The 17,967-nt window shown below is 46.7% G+C and overlaps 1 protein-coding gene across 1 annotated transcript; it reads right to left on the reverse strand.

The window, feature by feature from the left end:
* Positions 1-242: 242 nt before the first annotated feature.
* On the reverse strand, positions 243-16,652 carry LOC103809052 (solute carrier organic anion transporter family member 2B1-like; the record flags this gene model as incomplete). The annotated part of the gene is made up of 8 exons (XM_009081866.1): positions 243-417; positions 1,327-1,447; positions 2,304-2,368; positions 4,022-4,182; positions 6,331-6,490; positions 7,591-7,783; positions 9,830-9,994; positions 16,544-16,652. Coding segments are annotated over 8 exons (1,149 nt in total), but the record flags the coding sequence as incomplete, so codon positions are not given.
* Positions 16,653-17,967: the final 1,315 nt, after the last annotated feature.

Below are 17,967 nucleotides of genomic sequence, written 5' to 3' on the forward strand. Positions count from 1 at the left end.
AGGCTGTAGTGTCCAAAGGGAAGGAGCAAGCTGCACCACTGAGGTGGAGGAGGCAGGCATAGAACAGCATATGGACAGACTTCCACGGCAGTGCAGGAGTAGTCCATCCCACCCAGAAGATTAGGAAGCAGCTCCATTGTCCATCACTCCAAGCATCCACCCTTTACAGTTCTGGTGTGGGGTGGTCATTCATGTGTCTTCACCTCCCTGACACAGACAACAAATCACATTTTTGTGATTTATCATACTTTGGATTCTGGGGCCTTTATGGAGTTTCCTGCCAGTTTCTCCTTCTCTAGGTCTACTGGTGTTGGTGCTGTCTTGCTGTCTTCCCTCTCCTGCCGCCTGAGAATCACATACACAGCCACAAAGCACAGGAAAGCACCCACCTCGAAGAAAAACTGTAGACCAAGATACCTGTGGTGTGGAGACACAATAAATCAGGGTAGAAAGGGTATTCCTATGTGCACCAAGCACCAACATACCCAGGAACCCAGCAGACACTGAACATGGGGATAGGCTCCTTGGGTACATTCAACAGTGGGTGAGCAACATGTCTTGGGCTTGAGGGCGAACCAGGAGTTGCTGTAGCCACTGGTCAGTGAGTCATTCAACAGAAATGAGTTTGCAATGGTGATAGAAGACCACCCACAGTTCCCTTTCAGCCTCCCCATAGTGCACAGGCTGGATTTGGTGTCTTGTGTGTGGTGAGTTGGGCTATTCTATCGGAAGATGAACCCCAAGGTTCATCTAGGGCTCCAACATCTGATGTCCCCAGGCACACTGCAACAGCAGCTCACAGGCAGGTTTGGGGCTAAGGTCACCCCCACTGCTGCATTACCTTCATGGAGAAGACACCAGGACAGGCTGCTTGTGTCTATGCAGGTGTAATGAGTTATCATAGCATCATACAATGACTCAGGTTGGAAAAGACCTCAAAAACTCATCTGGTCCAAACCTTCATGGCATTGTCCACCTGTATCTTGGAAACTTCCCATGATGAGGACCCTACCATATCCCTTGGGAGGTTGTTCTGGTGAAATTGCTTTTGCTGTAATGCAGGGAGTTCTCCTGGAAGTGAACCTCTATGGTCTATAGCAGCAAGTTTGCATGGTCCTTGGCAGGGTTTGGGCTTGTGCCAGTGACTTTCCAAACCATTCTTGGGCACTGTTGGGGATTAGCATGGGCCAGGGTGAATGTCACCCACAGTGAGTGTCCCTGCTTTTTCACCATGGTTTATACAACAACTTATCCCACGTCAGAGGTGGCCTGATGCCATGTTTCCCCAGATGTCCCTCTGCACCCTCAGCCCTTCTCCTGACCTACCTTTGCCTGAAGAGTGTGTTGTCATAGTATCTGCAGGCTGCCTTCCTGTCACACCTCTTCTCCCACAGGATGCAGGTGGTGTCGATGGCGCTGCCATACAGAACAGGCCCTGGCATCCACGCTGGAAGCAGAGGGTCAGAGAGGTCTTTGTTATATTATGGGAATTTCTCTGCTGGGACAGACCCAAGCCTGGTCACTTCCTCATGTGCTAAGGGGGTGGAAAGTGGTTGGGGATGGTCTTTGCTGTGGCGTGTGAAGCCACTGGTCCTGCACAACATGCCAAGGGCTGGTTGTGTGTTTGTACCTGAGATGCAAGATAGTCCTTCTTTTTCATTGCTCATCCCAGGAATAACAGAATCACAGAATCATCAAGGTTAGATGACCTTTAAGATCAACTAATCCAACCATCAATGCAGCACTACTGTAATCACCCCTAAACCATGTCCCTAAGTGCCACATCCAGGCACCTCTTGAACACCTCCAGAGACAATGACTCCACCACCTCCCTGGGCAACTAATTCCAATGCTCACCTGCTTCATACACTGAGTATGTATGCTCCTTTCTACAACTGCAGTGGCATGTTATGGGGGCCTTATGAAAACATGAGTTTTCACCACTGGAAAAATAACTAGTGGGACCACAGGACATGGTTTGCAGCCACCCTGATGTGCTGGAGGCAAACATGGCAGTATCTGCCCACAGCCAAGGGCTGATCTCAAGGGCCTAAAGTTATTCCCAGCCCTCTTTTAGTTAGATATGTAGATGTACCCCCGTGGAGGTGCCTTGTCCTCTCCCCACCATGTGCAGCCCCCCAGACCCTGCAAGGCAGCATCTTTCTCTGGCTTAGGACAGGCTTTAATCAGTCTGAATATACAACACTTCTGCAGCCCTGGGGCTGCTCAGGGATGAAAACTCTAGGAATCCCCAGGAGTTGCCATTATTTTCTGGGACAGCATTTCAACATGTTTTAAATTACCTAAAACTCTCAGCAGCATGAACTGTATCCCAACAGCAAACGATTTGTCTTCAGGCTGGATGCTCCTGAAAAACAAAGCAGAGCATGTGCCCTCTGGCAATCCCATAAAAATGGATGTTTCACCTCACACAAAAAGCTGTCCTTAAACCCAACTACCCAGGCAGGATCCCAGGCAGTTCCCATTTATATCAGCAATGATGATGAAGGTTTCTTAGGGCTACAGGCTGACCATGGCGTTTTCTTGGCCTGAAAATCCTACCAGACTCCGTAAGAGATGTGCAGGAGCTCAGCCAAGTATTTTTGCTTTTAATTTAAAGATTAAAGCACAAGCAACACAAGGGATGATTTTGGCAACTGGACAAGTGATTTACAAGTTGAGGAAGTGGCTTTTTCTGAGTTTTTTTCTGAAGAAGAGCCTTTTTCTGAAGGCCCAGTGCCTATTTTGCTGGTACCCAGTTTTCTGAAATCAGTATTTCAGGCTGTGGTTCCTGCTGGAGTCACACATGGGAGAGGACTAGGCAGCAGAGGATCTCCAGGTCAGCATGCCTCAGAGGACTCAGCTTCCCTTTCCTCTCTGACTGCCTGGAGAACACACAGCTCTGGGAGTCAAGGTAGAAACAGGCTTTTAATCATAGCTTTTCTCTACAAAACAACTGCTTGGAGTGTTTTGACCACAGAAATATGCTTGGAAATATCACTTATAGACTGAGATCCCTCCATAGCTTCCCCCCTCCCCTAGCATGCTCCCAGCTTCAGCTGTCCTGGGGTCCAGCCTCAACAGCCTGGGACTCATGTTGAGGCTGTCTCCAGCCTGCTGCTGCCTGCCCTATAGACACCTTTCTGAGAGTGTGGGAAACTGGAGTCCTAATTGCTTCTCTGCACTGGGAAGGGAGGCTCTATTCAAGCAAATGAAGGTAATTAAAATCCTTAACTTAATACAGAGCTGCATTAAAAAGAGCCAAAGCACTGCTGTGCTAAATAAACACTGAGTTAATGGTGCGTCTTGTTACTGAGGTGTCAGCTGTGACTAGAGAGAAGCAACAGGATGGCTGCTGGCTCTGAAGGTTGTGCTTAGACCAGGAATGGGAGTGCTGAGGGGAATGTAGGGTTCCTGTGAGCCACATGGCCCTGTCAGTGGGTGCAGATGCCATGGGGACCTGGCATGGTGTGACACCCACCAGCTACTGCTTGCCTGAGGCTGGTGATCACCACATTGCCTGCAAGAGCAATGGACCACTGGCTCTGTGGCAAAGCCTCCAGCAGCCTGAAGTTTCCACTTGCTGCTTAATTCTGCAGGAATCAGAAGCAACAGCCAAAGAGACCTTGGAAGAGTCTTTGTAGTGTCACAGAGCAGGAGCTCTGTTAGAGCAAGAGCAAGTCCTGAAGCTCTCAACACTTGAGACTGGAGATGCTCTATGTTTCTGTCCTGCCCAGCCATGCCAGGGCTGGACAGCAAAGCACAGCCTGCTCCAGAGCCCCACATCATCTAGAAGGTGGACATCTACCTGCACTGCCAGATGACAGGAGCAGGGAAGAACCATTCCCTGCACCAACACATGCAAGATCCACATAAAAGTAATGGGAGGAACTGGGCATGAGGTGCAATATAGGGCTGATTTAAACCTTCAGTCTCTCAGCTGGACAAAACCCTTCCTCCTCAATCCAAGAAGCCTCAGACATCACCTCTGGAGTGAACATGGCCAACCCAGTCTGCTCACCTGAGGATGAGCATGAAGGACGGTGTGTGGGATGTGCTGGCAAGGATCCCAGCCAGACAGGACAGGATCACAAAGGGCAGGAAGAGGTGGGAGCAGCCAGTGCTGCAGGTCCCAGGCTTGGCAAATCCATTTTCAGAGATGCAGCTGCAGTTGGTATAGCTCTGCAAAGAGGAGAGAAAACCCAAAGGCTGCTCATCTGCTCAGGACTGTGAAGATAGAAGGGAAAGCTGCCAGCTGTGAGGGAGGGTGTTTAGGATTTGTCTGTGAATAATTAGTGGTAATTAGCACTCAACACTTCAGGGAGCATGGAGGGGAAAAAGAAACATACAGTGAAGCTGGCTGGGGATACCAGCCTGAGTGGATGAGGAAGCACATGTATAACGTGTTTGGGACTGGCAGGCAGTAGGCAACGAGTGCCAGAGGTCCCTGCACTGGCAAAGAGATGTTGAAAATGGTAAGAAAAGTGTTAAATTTCCCAGAAAGCAGTGGCTGGAAAAATGCCAGAAATGCAGTAATCTCTTTTTTCCTTTCCTGCAACAGGTAACACCCAAAACTGGAGAGGGACTGAGATTGCTCTGTGGAAGCCTGAGCTCAGCTCCTAGTCCAACACCTTCAGTCACATCACTGTGTGCCACAAAGACCCATCCCAAGGAGATCCAACGTGCTCCAACTGCTACGTGCTGGCACACGGCTTGGAATTTCTAACATGCCGAGGTACAGTCCCTGTGCACAAGAAGCTCTCACACAGCTTAAATCAGGTCAAGATGCACCAATAGGGGGAAAGAGGAGTCAGCAAATTGTCCGAGTGCTAAAGGAAGTGCTGATGTGGTTCTGACGGTGTGGCACTATCAAGGGAGCCCTGATTTTGCTGTAGTGTGTGGCTACACATAATTATAGGTATAATGGATGCAGGAGTGGGATATCTTCAGGAACACAGGATGTCAAAGTGCTGGAGGCATCTTTGAGGAGGAAAAAAGCAGTTAAAAAGGATCTGCTGCACAAGGCAGGCAGGGGGATGCAGAAAAGCACATTTGGGACTAAGCTCTGGGAGAAGACATAATTGTTATTAAAACAAAGTGCTGTTAATTAACAAAATGCTGCTGAAGACAGCCCAGACAGTCCCATGCTGCCATTATAACTTGTGCCAAGTGCACAGTGGAAAACTACTCATCCTGTGCGGATTGCTAAGGATTTTCAGATAGGTATTTGAATTGGCAAAGACTTCCTTACTGTTTATCTGTTGAGATGTACTGTCTGGAGACCCGACAGACAGACCATCAGCACTGGAAAACTCAGTACTCTCGGGGTTTAGATAACAGGCAGGGAGCAGCAGAGGAGAGAGAACCACGGGGCAGCAAAATAACCCTGCCAGGTCTGCAAGTCAAGGGAAAGCCAAGAGCAAACCCCATTTTTCCAGCCCTTGCATCAAGACTAAATTACCCTCTCATGCATACACTTGGCTTGACACACACTGCAACTAGATCTGACTTTTTAACCTGCAAATCTGGAAGCTGAAAGGTGGAATAACATCCCTCTAACAAGGCCCTCCCAGAGCATTCACCAAAGATCTGCTTACATGTCAGTGCTTGGAGCAACCTGGGCTAGTGGAAGGTGTTCTTGCCCATGGCAGTGGGTTCGAATGAGATGATCTTTAGAGTCCCTTCTAATCCAAACCATTCTGGGATTTATGTACTGGGGCAATGGCTCCTCCATACTTGGCTTGCTCAGAGCATGCAGAGTTGCTCCCTCAGCCCCCAAAAGCAAGATTTACCTCCTCTATCTTCATTTACAGCTGTAACAAGTCATATGATGGAGCTTTCTGCTGCTGTAGGTGTCAGTTGAATGTTTCAGCCAGTATTTCCCCCAACTCTGCAGGACAGCAATTTGGACCAAGTGCAGTTTTTGCATTTTGCTTCATAAAAACGTAAAATTTGTCATTCTAGGCTCTGAGCACTATTTTAGGTAAAGTCAAAGCAAATCCTCTTGGGTGAGCAGTTGGGGTGATACCTGCTGCAAGACACTGAGGTATGTGAAAATGTGTACCACATGTATATTGATATTTTTCCCTCATAACCCCTGTAAAATGGAAACACACAGACTCCATCCAGTTTCAGAGAACTTCTGGCATACCTAAAAGGTTTCTGCTTGCTGTCTTGGTCAGCCTTCCCCTGCTCATCCCACATGCATCATGCAGAGCTTGTCCAACACTAACAAGCATCAAAAAACCTAATTGCTGGTCTCGAGCAGTCAGCCCTCATCAGCCATCCCAGTGCATCTCAGCCATCATCAGTGCAGTGGGAATGACTCACCAAGACTGACTTGTTGTCCTCATGGATATTCACGACCTTGCAGCCAGCGGAACAGGGTGAGATGTACTCGATGGCGTTGGAGCCGCAGATGGGGTTATAGGCCTTCTCCAGGCACTTACACTCCAAGTTACACTCCAGGTCATGGGGACCAAATCCAAAGCTGCAGCAGAAAGAAAATATTAATGCAAGGTATTGAACAGCATTAATAAGCATCTTATACAGCAAATATACTCCATGTATAGTGAGATTGGCAAAAAAACACCTGATGGCTCCACAAAACCTGCTCCATATGTGAGGGCATATGGAAATTCCACTATAACCTCCCAAGCTTTTCCTCAGCTTGGGCAAAGCATCCTGACCACAAATGATCAAGAGAGTCACCCACTTCCTTCATATTTGGTCCCAAATATGGGATTTTGGGGTACTTGCAACACTACACTGTGGGAGGTGACAAAAAAACACCTGATGGCTCCACAAAACCTGCTCCATATGTGAGGGCATATGGAAATTCCACTATAACCTCCCAAGCTTTTCCTCAGCTTGGGCAAAGCATCCTGACCACAAATGATCAAGAGAGTCACCCACTTCCTTCATATTTGGTCCCAAATATGGGATTTTGGGGTACTTGCAACACTACACTGTGGGAGGTGAGGTGAAACTGAGCATGTGAATTTAGAGAAACTTGGATCAAGCTTTGAGGGAAGACAAGAAAGTCCTGCCCATGTTAAGCTCTGTAGGCAAGCAGCCCCAGCTTTGAAGGTGCCATCCCAAGGCTGGCCCCTGCCCAAATTATTCACTGGTGCATAACACACTTCACTTTCCAAGGTGAAATTTAAATATTGTGCTCTCTGGGCCAAAAAATGTATTTACTTTGGGTTCCACGCTACGTTTGCTCACTACACTCAGTAGGAAATCTCACTCATGGAACTCATATAACCCTGCTCCTAGAAATCTTGATGTTAAAAAGGTGTTAGCTCTAAGGGGATAAAGCTCAAATGATCCCATGAGAGGGATAAATTACAAAGGGTATCTATATATATTCTGCCCTAAACTTGAGGATGCAGAGGATTCAGTATTTATCCACAATAACTTGTAGCCTTATTTAATCTCCATTAACTGTTTCTCATGAGGGAATAAACCCATTGCTGAGTATTCTGCTCAACTTTCACCTCCACACAAAGGACTGTGCCTGGAGATAGAGTGTGCCCACAGCCCCAGGAATGATCCACCCGTGCCTAGCCTGGCTGGAGCTGTTGGTACCTGTCACTGTAGGTAACACCTGCGACCTTCTGTGTGGGGCAGCCAAGGAAGAGGAGGGGAAAAGCCACAAGTAGGCAGAGGAACAGGCCGAGGACACACATGGCACTGCATTGCCTCAAGGACATCTGGAACCGCTTCAGGATGGCTCCACCCACGACGATCCCGACCATGGCCCCAGGGATGTTCACAGCACCTGGGGAAAGGCAGGTCATAGAATCACAAAGTTGCAGAATGGTTTTGGTGGGCAGGAACACCAAAGCTTCTCCAGTTCTACCCTGTGCCATTGACAGGGACACCTTCCACCAGCCCAGGTTGCTCCAAGCCCCATCCAATCTGGCCTGGAACACTTCCAGGGATGGGGCAGCCACAGCTTCTCTGGGCAACCTGTGCCAGTGCCTCACCACCCTCACAGGGAAGCATTTCTTCCTAATATCTAATCTAAAGCCATTCCCCCTTGTCCTATCACCATACCTTGTTTCTCATCCTCTGAGCTCTATCAGCCCCTTCATATAGCAAAGTCCCAGATGATCTGCTGTTGGGTTCCTATTTTTCAGCACAGGTGATCCAGAAGGGGCCAAAGTTTTTGCAGGGACTGGTGGAATAATGCTACAAAAAAGCTGCTTTTCAAACCCAGCAGGATTCCACAGCAAATTGTATCTATGGATGGAGGATGTAGGGAGCAGAGGAAAGCTATACTTCGCCTGCAAATATGACTTTCAAGTGCAGACAGGAGGAAGCACCATGTAAACCTGGAGATGATGTTTAATTTATGCACAATGCAGCATGGTACCCGATTCTGTGGTCACCCTTACAAAACTGTGAAGGTTTCCACAACAGAATTGGTGTTCTTCAAACCTCACTTTTATAATGGGAGACCAAAGTTCAGCTACAGAAGTGCAGACTGTTTAATTCAGAAAAAAATCAACAGGAAGGCTGCTTTCAGCCCATAAATATCCACGCAAGGGAGGAATTTCCAACTACAGAAAGTTTTTTGAGCTAACAGAAAAAGGCAAAGCAAGATTCAGTAGTGGGAACAAAAGACGGATAAATTAATGAAATACAGTCCATGACTTGAATAGGGCAGTCAAATCAAGCCTGGGAACAGCTTAGCTGGGCACATTGGTGGAGGTCACCACTGCTTTAGCATTTAACCCTTCTGCCTGTATTTATGTTCAAAAATGTATTTTAAATACTTCTGTGGCAAGATCTCTGAACTCTCCAACTGATTCTAAGAGTAGGGCTTTATTCCTCACATCTTTAGTACCATGAGAAGGTCACAGGGAGACCTTGGACAGGACATTCTGAATATTCTAATACAAGCAAAAGTAGTCTAATCCCATGACCACATATCCTGCTTAAGGCTTCTTTTTTTCCTTCATTACAACAGTAACAGCAAGCAAGCAGACCACCCCTTACCAGCAATTGTTCTGACTATAGAATCACAGAATCATTTAGGCTGGGAAGGATAAGGCTGGCAAAGATCTCCCAGATCATCAAGTTCAACCTTTGACTGAATACTCATAGACTCATAGAATTGATGAAGCTGGAAAATAAGATCATCAAGTCCGACTGCTAACTCAACACTGACAACCAATCTCACCACTAAACCATGTCCCCAGCATGATGAACACTTCCAGGGATGGCCACTCCACCACTTTCCTGTTCCACTGTCTGACCACTATTTCAGTGAAGAAATTTTTCCTAGTATCCAACCTAAGCCTTTCCTGGTGTAACTTATGGCCATTTCCTCTTGTTCTGTTTCGAAGGGTTCAGGTGCAAGCCTCACTGGCCTCTTGTTGCCAAGTGCCTTCAAAACACTTCAAAACACTGCATATATTTCTGCAGTATCTCATTTTATTTACTAACTACTTCTTCAAAGATCTTTAACCCAATGATCAATGTGAAGTAATCCCTGCTACAGAAACATTCATATCTGGATGCACAATTCATATCTGATATTTCTCTGCTCCCCTGATGCAATGAACTGGTTTCCTCTCCTTGATTACAGCAAACAGCTTTAGATAACACACATTTCTCCAGGTCTTAAAATATCCTAGCAAGCTCAGGCTGCAATGGAAAGGAAGAAAAGTAGATAGTAGTTGAGCAACTGAACGGGCAAGGACCCTGTGCCATGTCTGTCTGTGGGTAATGGAAGGAGACTGGCAGCTCCAGAGGAAGTCTTTGTAATTTCTAGATCATTTTTTAAGGAGTGATCAAAAACCTTGACAGTAACACTTACCAATGATCATGTTGGCCAAGGATGCTGTGAGAGAGAACTGTCTTTCCAGGAACTTCCCCATGAATGTTGCTAAACCAGCAACCATGGCAGAGATGTTGACCTGAGCCAAGACCACCAGCAGGTAGACAGGATGACGCAGGTTCCTCAGCAGGACCAGAGGAAAACCTGAAAGGAGAAGGGGAAACCTGTTACATAGACAGGAGACATACAGCAAAATATTAATCATGGAATCTTAGGAAGGTCTGGGTTGGGAGGGGCCTTGAAGATCATCTCATTCCAACCCTCTGCCATGAGCAGGGACACATTCCACTAGACCAGAGTGGCGCAAGCTCAGTTCAACCTGGCCTTGAACACTTTCAGGGATGGGGCATCCACAGCTTCTCTGGGCAACCTGTACCAGTGCCTCACCACCTTCACAGGGAACTATTCCTTCCCAATATCTAACCTAACCCTGCCCTCTGTCAGTTTGAAGCCATGCACAGAAAGTGGAAAAACCTTGAATTTTCCTACACTTTCTTTTGTGCAGAATTAACTCTAGGAATGTTGAGCTCTTCTGAATGTTTTCTATACTGAAGGGCAGAATGTGTACTCTCAGGGTTTGTCAATTCAGGGCTTGACTGTGTGACCATTTGGGTATTAAAAAGTCAGGATGGAACATCAGGACATTGCAAAAAATTAAACACCTGAAAATTGAAAAACAGGTTGAGAGTTGAAAGCTGACAATCATCCCACCTGCCTCAGGAACCAGCCATAGGATGGGTGAGTCAATGGCAGAAGTTAGTTGTGGCAAAAGATGAATAAAAAAAAACCCAATGGGCTTTTCACTGCAAAGCATGTCCTGCCTCAAAGCGTACATTAGAAGAGAGCAGCTCCTCTTTGGACATACTTCATCCCAGCAGAGCTCAACTCTGTTTATCCTTTGGATTTGCTGCTATGGTCTGTCACACTAAACTCCTTCTGAAGCCTGTGCATTTCAGACTAGGAACTGCTCTGAAAACATGCACACACAGGCAGTGTGTAAAGGGTCTGTGCCAGTACAGTGGGAAACTTGGACAGGTGACGATGAGTAGAACAGAGGAGAAGAGAAGAGAAGAGAAGAGAAGAGAAGAGAAGAGAAGAGAAGAGAAGAGAAGAGAAGAGAAGAGAAGAGAAGAGAAGAGAAGAGAAGAGAAGAGAAGAGAAGAGAAGAGAAGAGAAGAGAAGAGAAGAGAAGAGAAGAGAAGAGAAGAGATTTCAATTGGAAAGTACCTACAGTGATCATCTAACCCAATTGTGTGACCACTTCAAGGCTAACCAAAAGTTAAAGCATTTTTTTTATGGCATTGTCCAAATTCCCCTTAAACACTTGGGGCTTGGATGATTGAACCACATCCCAAGGAAATCTGTTTCAGTGTTTGACCACTCTCTTGGTAAAGAAATGCTTCCTAAGTAAACCAATTGGAAAGTACCTACAGTGATCATCTAACCCAATTGTGTGACCACTTCAAGGCTAACCAAAAGTTAAAGCATTTTTTTTATGGCATTGTCCAAATTCCCCTTAAACACTTGGGGCTTGGATGATTGAACCACATCCCAAGGAAATCTGTTTCAGTGTTTGACCACTCTCTTGGTAAAGAAATGCTTCCTAAGTAAACTCTGAATGAAGCATCTTGACCCAAGAAAATTGGTATCTCACATCAGCACTTGAGGCATGTGCTCAAGTGATCCCAAACATCTGCTAATGCAGAGGACAAACTGGCCTCTTTCTGCAGGGATACTTCCTGCTAAGATCTTTAGCAGAGCTGCCAGAGCCTGATGATGTCTTAGGAGAAACACAAATGAGAATTTTTCAGCCTCAACTGAACCTCTGTAAATACTGTCTATATCACAGAATCATATACTCATGGAATCATTAAGTTTGGAAAAGCCCTCTAAGATCATCAAGTCCAACCATTCCCCCATCACTGCCAAGGCCACCACTAACCACTTCCCCAAGTACCACATCCATGTGTATCTCCTGATGAATGTATGGGGCTGTACTGGGAAGGCTGAGAGCAGCATGGAAAGCTGCAGGTCTTTGCCCCACCACCCCCAGTCTGAGAGCTGCAGTTCTGAGTGATTGCAGGGGTTGTTACAAACACACACGGAATGAGTAAACATGGTCTTAGTTCCTTCCCCTGAAGCTTTCTGGCAGGGCTTCTGCCAAGACAAATACAAAGATGGGAGGTCATTAAAAGTTAATTTATTTGTTTGCAGCAGTTGCAATTTCCATGTCCTTTTTGTTTCAATCATAAAATATGTAATTCTTTTATTACAGGCAAGAAACACTCCAGCAAATTCTCCTGTGGCTGAACCCTTGAGAAAGAGATATATTCAGCCTGCTCAGCAAAGACAGCTGTCATGCTCCCAGCACTGAGGGAATCAGGGTGCCCAATGCTGACACCCACCAGCTGGGAGGCTGCAGCTGTCCATCCTGGTGCAATTTCTCCTTCACGCACATCCCAAACTCACTTTCTCTCATGCTGTTGCTCTCACTGAACCATCACCTTCCCCCATGCTCTCTGTCTGGCTTTACAGCACACAAGCAACTTCCAGACATCAGATGATAAGTTTCCCAGATGAGGGCTTGGAAAGCCAATATGCTGAAGCAGAGATAAGGAATTAACAGGAAGGATTAATGCAAGGGCTTGCCATAAATTAATGGTGTTCAATCTTAGCAGCTCACAAACAATTGGGACAATCTTTCTGTCTGCTCCAGCACAGCGGCGCTGGGGAATTGCAGTGGGGAGAACTCTCTGGTGCTTGCCTGGGAGTTGCCCCAAGCTCTGTATTTATTTCAGCTGTTGCATTATGTGAAGAGCAAAAGGACCCTCTGTGGATGTGATGTGGTCCTCCATATCCAAAGGCAAAGCTCTCATTCCTGAGAGTATTGCCTCTCCAGCTCTCAGGGTCAGGCAAGTAGCCAAATATGTTGGGGAGCAACAAAAGTGAGGCACTACAGAAGGTCCAAGCATGCAAGACATGGTCAAGGACCCTGAAATACTGACCCACTGGAGAGCTGAGAGGGCAGCAGTCAGCTGGAGAGGGAACGAGCTATGTTAGACTAGGGTGAACATAAAAGGTAGGTGCTTTGGCTCCTAAATATCACTAAAGGTCCTGATTTCTGAAGCACATTCCTGCCTACTCTACATACTGGAATATCTCAGCCATATTGCAAATATGAAACCTCAACTTGTTTGCTGAAAGATCTGAGAGCTAACCCAGATTTTGTGGAAGTCAGTGGGAATCTTCCATCAAAAATCTCTTTTCCCTAGAGTTCTTTGGTCTTTTTGATCAAACTGCACCCTCTCTGCACCCCAGATCAGAGCTAAAAAGCTGTGACACTGAGCAGGTCCCCCAGTTTAAGGTCAGAAGCAGCAGATTTCTGTCCTCTGCAATCAGCATCTCATTACTAATTCAATCTTCCTCACAGCTCCAGAGAGGAAGCTGAGCAGAAACCAAAAGCAAGTGGAAACTTTAAAACAATAAATTAAAATATCCTTGAAATTGCCTTTAGGGACCATAAGAGAAACAAACAAGTCACAAGCCCAGTGTTCCAATTCCTTTGAAGATCACCTTTAATGGATTAATTCCCAGTATGTGCAACAGAATCTGAATATCCTCCCAAGTGTTTTCAACAGAAGCCTAGAAATTAACAATGGAAATTACTTTGGGCTAGCTAAATCCTACTTTTTTGATTACTGTGAGCAGAACCAATGCTTACAAAAGGAGCACTTGGTGAGTACAAGGAGCAGGGTGCAACCCAAAGTTGCAAAGAGCATTTGTACAAGAGCCAAGATCATTCCCCACAGTGCTTTGACTTTCCTAGTTTTAAATGACTCCAGCCAGCAGAGCCTACTCCCTTCTGGGGTAATTGACCTCATTGTGTGGAAATGTCCCCAGTGCTTTGCCTGAATATTTATTCTGAACACAGCTCCATCCTGTTATTGCTGATTGTGGATGGAAAAGCTTTTCCTGTCCTTAAAGCAGAATTCCCAGGGCTTTGCAAACTGCTCCCTGCTCATCACACCTTGCCCCAGAAAGATTCAAAGCCCATAGAAATGGGCACTTTGAAGATCCTCTTGAGATGGGCTCTAACTCATCCTTGTTTTGCTGCAAAAAAATGGCAAGAACTCCCATAAGCCTTATTTTGATCTCTGGTTATCCCCAAGTGCACTGAAGCAGCAGAACACATGGCAAAATGCATTTCCTTCTCCATAATCAGGCTTCATTCTCATAGAATCACAGAATGGTCTGGGTTGGAAGGGACCTTAAAGCTCATCCAGTTTCACCCCCTGCCATGAGCAGGGACATCTTCCACTAGACCAGGTTGCTCCAAGCCCAGTCCAGCGTGGCCTTGAACACTTTCAGGGATGAGGCAGCCACAGCTTCTCTGGGCAACCTGTGCCAGTGCCTCATCATCCTCACAGGGAAAATTTTCTTTCTAATATTCAATCTAACCCTGCATCTGTCAATTTGAAGCCATTCCCCCTTGTCCTGTCACTCCAGGGCCTTGTGTCTTTCCATCTTTCTTGTAAGCTCCCTTCAGGTACTGGAAGGCAGCAATTATGTCACACATTCTCTTTTCCAGGCTGAACAATCCCAATTCTCTCAACCTTTCCAAATAACAAAGCTCAGCCCTAATCTCCAGGGCCACTTTACCACCTACCTGAGGTATGCAAACACCTTGAGTGTGTGCAAACACCTCAACCAGATGCAGGACTCTGTCTTATGAGGGATGCAGGAGGAACAGGACAGAAATATCCCACGGAAAGATGCGATATCCCTGTGTGGTCCCTCTTTGATCCAGTCCCTGCTGGTATCCTAACACTTTCCTTCATCCCACCCTCAATAGGGGACCCATAGCCATCAGAGACCTTCATCCCACCCCAGAGAGGGGACATGGTACTGTCCTACAGCATTCCTCCATCATGAGTGTTTCATTCTGTCTTGGCTTTTAAACAACCGAAGGTATAGAATTTCAAGGTGATTCAGGCTGGAACATCTCCAAATGCTATTTTCAGTAGTGGTGTATAGAAAATAACAGTAAAGCTAGAGACAGAGAGAAGAAATAAGCAGGAGAGTGACAAAACGGGAAGTAAATCTCTCTTTTTAGTGACTTGCTGATGAGCTAGCACTGAAGTCTTCAGGCTTCACCCAAATCGTCCTCATCTAACCATCACACACTACCTGCCATCCAGTTTCTGGTTCTAAATAGAGTTTTGTAATAGAGACCCTAGTGATTTCAGCAAGACAAAAAAACACAGACACTTCATTTTTTTTCAGAACTGGGCTTTAGGGGCTAAATTCTCAGAAATAATGAATTTATTAGCACAGCCCTGACAACAGCAACCTCAATGCAAGCCCTGAGCTAAACCTGCAGCTCAGGCAGAGGGAAGTTATTTTCTTCTCTCTCCACACAGGAGCAGGGAGCTCATTTTTATTCATTTTTCAGAGGCAAAGAGCAGTGTCAGTGTGAAAATCCCACCTGAGTGCTATAAATCTCTTCCCAAGGAATCACTTCCATCATCACATGGGTTTTCTAAATGACAGTGCCACAAGGTCAGGAGGGGAATAAACCCCTGACTGACTTCACTAATTGAGCATTAGGTTAGCAAGCAAACAATGCAACCAGTAGAATAAAAACCTGTCCATGCTCCTCTGACTGTGCCTGCACTGCACAGACCTTCATAACACAGAGAATTTCCAATAAATTAAAGGGATAATATTCAGGAAATACAGAGGAAGCTGACATGGATTGACTTCAGAAGGCCACTTTTTGTAAGTAATTGCCAGAGCATTTCCTTCAAAAAATAAAACCCCAACCCTTAGTGGTTGCCTCCACAGACTAAGGCTCAGCTGATCTCTTTCAGCACAAAGAGAACACTCACTCCTAAACAAGATAATTGCATGGGATTCAAATCTGCCTTCTGATTTTAACTGCTCAGGCCATCCTTGGTGGGACAGGGAGGTCAGCCTGGCTCAGATATTGTCACCAGCATTCAGACAAGGGATCTGAAGAGGTCTTTTGCAGATGAAAAGTTGCCACTGCTGTGGGTCTGATTCCTGCTATGGCCTGAGACCTGAGCAACAGCAGCTGGATGCACCCAAGATGCAAAATGCCTCTGTCTGGGGGGGAGTCTCTTCCTTCCCATGGCTCTCCTCCAGATTCAAGGTTTGCACCCCTCTTTCCTGCCTGGCTTTGGCTTTGATGAGATTTTTGGGCTCTGTATCCTACTACCCACCTGAGCCATAAATCACAGAATCACAGACTGGTTTGGGTTGAAAGAGACCTTAAAGATCATCCAGTTCCACACCCTGCCATGGGCAGGGACAACTTTCAGTAGACCAGGTTGCTCCAAGCCCTATCCAACCTGGCCTTAGGCACTTCCAGGGAAGCCACATAACACTCAGAGCTACCACCCCAGATGCTTTGGTCAGCATAAGGTGGAGGGGAGTAGTCTGGACATGATGGCATGGATCTGCTGTTAGCAGACAAGGTACACATTGAGTTAAACCCAACACTACACCTAAGGTGCATCTGGAGGGTTTATCTAGGAGGTGGGCTGAGCACAGGGAGGAACATCCCATTTTCCTACCAGCATCGGAACCCACTGCATTGCCAATTGCTTGGATGTGTGTTAGTGCAAGCAGAGGATCCTGTCCATGTGGGAGGTGGGGGATGCACACACTTACGTTTGATGAACTCAGTCAGAGAGAGGTTTTGCATGTGTTCAGATCTCGACCTGAGCTGGCTGAGCATGTCCTCACTCTTCTTGCTGTCACTCTCCTTCCCACTCACCACCTGGGGACAGACAAGAGGCTGTCACTGCTCTCATGGTGTCAAGGTTTTCCCTGAATTTGGTTTTTCACTCCCAAATCATGACAGATGGCAGACCATAATTCTTGCAGGTGGGGTTTGTAATGTTTTTGGGCTTGGTCATCATTGTCCATGTCCAGCTGCTGCTCTGTGCACACTCTGCTGGGTTTCCAATGGGGCTGAGGGCATCCAGACATATATCCAAGTTACACGATCATGAGCTGGATTCCTACCTTTCTTGACAGTAATGAATTACACTTTATCAATAGCAAGCTCTGCCATTACCCACGTGCAGCACACCATGTGCTCAGCTCACACAAATATGGAAACACAGGAGGTGTAAGGATTTGCAGTGGGAAAGATGGATACCCTTAGGGAGATGTTTTTCTTCCCCAGAGGTTCTGTTTTATCTCCATGTGGGTGGGGAACAGGCACAGGAATCCAAGGAGAGATGCACCTGGACCTCCATCCAACACAGGTTTGGACACTGGTTGTGGATGGAGGATGAACAGTTCCCCTGTTGTCTCTGTGTGTACCATAACAAGCTGCTGTGCTTGTTACAGCAAGGAAAGAGGCAGCAATTGTAAGAGAGAAAAAAACCCAACAAGGAGGAAATGGAGGCAAAATATTTTTCACCTCCTAAGCCTAGAGGCTACCCAGGGCAGCAGTGGAGTCCCATCCCTGGAGGGATTTAACAGCCCTGTGGATGTGGCACTTGGGGACATGGTTAGTGGTGGCCTTGGCAGCGCTGGGGGGAATGGCTGGACTCACTGATCTCTGAGGGCTTTTCCAAACTAAGCAATTCTGTTATTCTATGGTTCTGTGACCCAGAACCACCCAGGAGCAGGGATGTGCCTTGCATTGCTCTTTATGCTCACACCACTTCTCCCCCCCTCTTAATTCTTCTTCTGCTCCTGGAAACTCCAGTTGAATTCTAGCAATTCCTACTCCTTTAATGCTTTCAATGTCTTTTAACCACATAGGGTCATGTTGCCATCAATAGGATCATAGAATGGTTTGGGATGGGATGGACTTTCAAGGTCATCCAGTCCGACCTCCTGCCATGGACAGGGACACCTTCCACTTAGCCCAGGTTGCTCCAAGCCCCATCCAACCTGGCCGGGAACATTCCCAGGGATGTGGCAGCCACAGCTTCTCTGGGCAACTTGTGCCAGTGCCTCACCACCCATGGAGGGCTTGGAGCATTGCAGCCTCACTAGATGCCCAATGCAAGTGTCCAACATCCCACAGTACCGTTCCCCCATCAGCAAGCGGGAAGCCAAGGGAGCAGAGGATTTCT

This window comes from Acanthisitta chloris, unplaced genomic scaffold (assembly GCF_000695815.1).
Source record: "Acanthisitta chloris isolate BGI_N310 unplaced genomic scaffold, ASM69581v1 scaffold17510, whole genome shotgun sequence".
Classification (NCBI taxonomy): Eukaryota; Metazoa; Chordata; class Aves; order Passeriformes; family Acanthisittidae; genus Acanthisitta; species Acanthisitta chloris.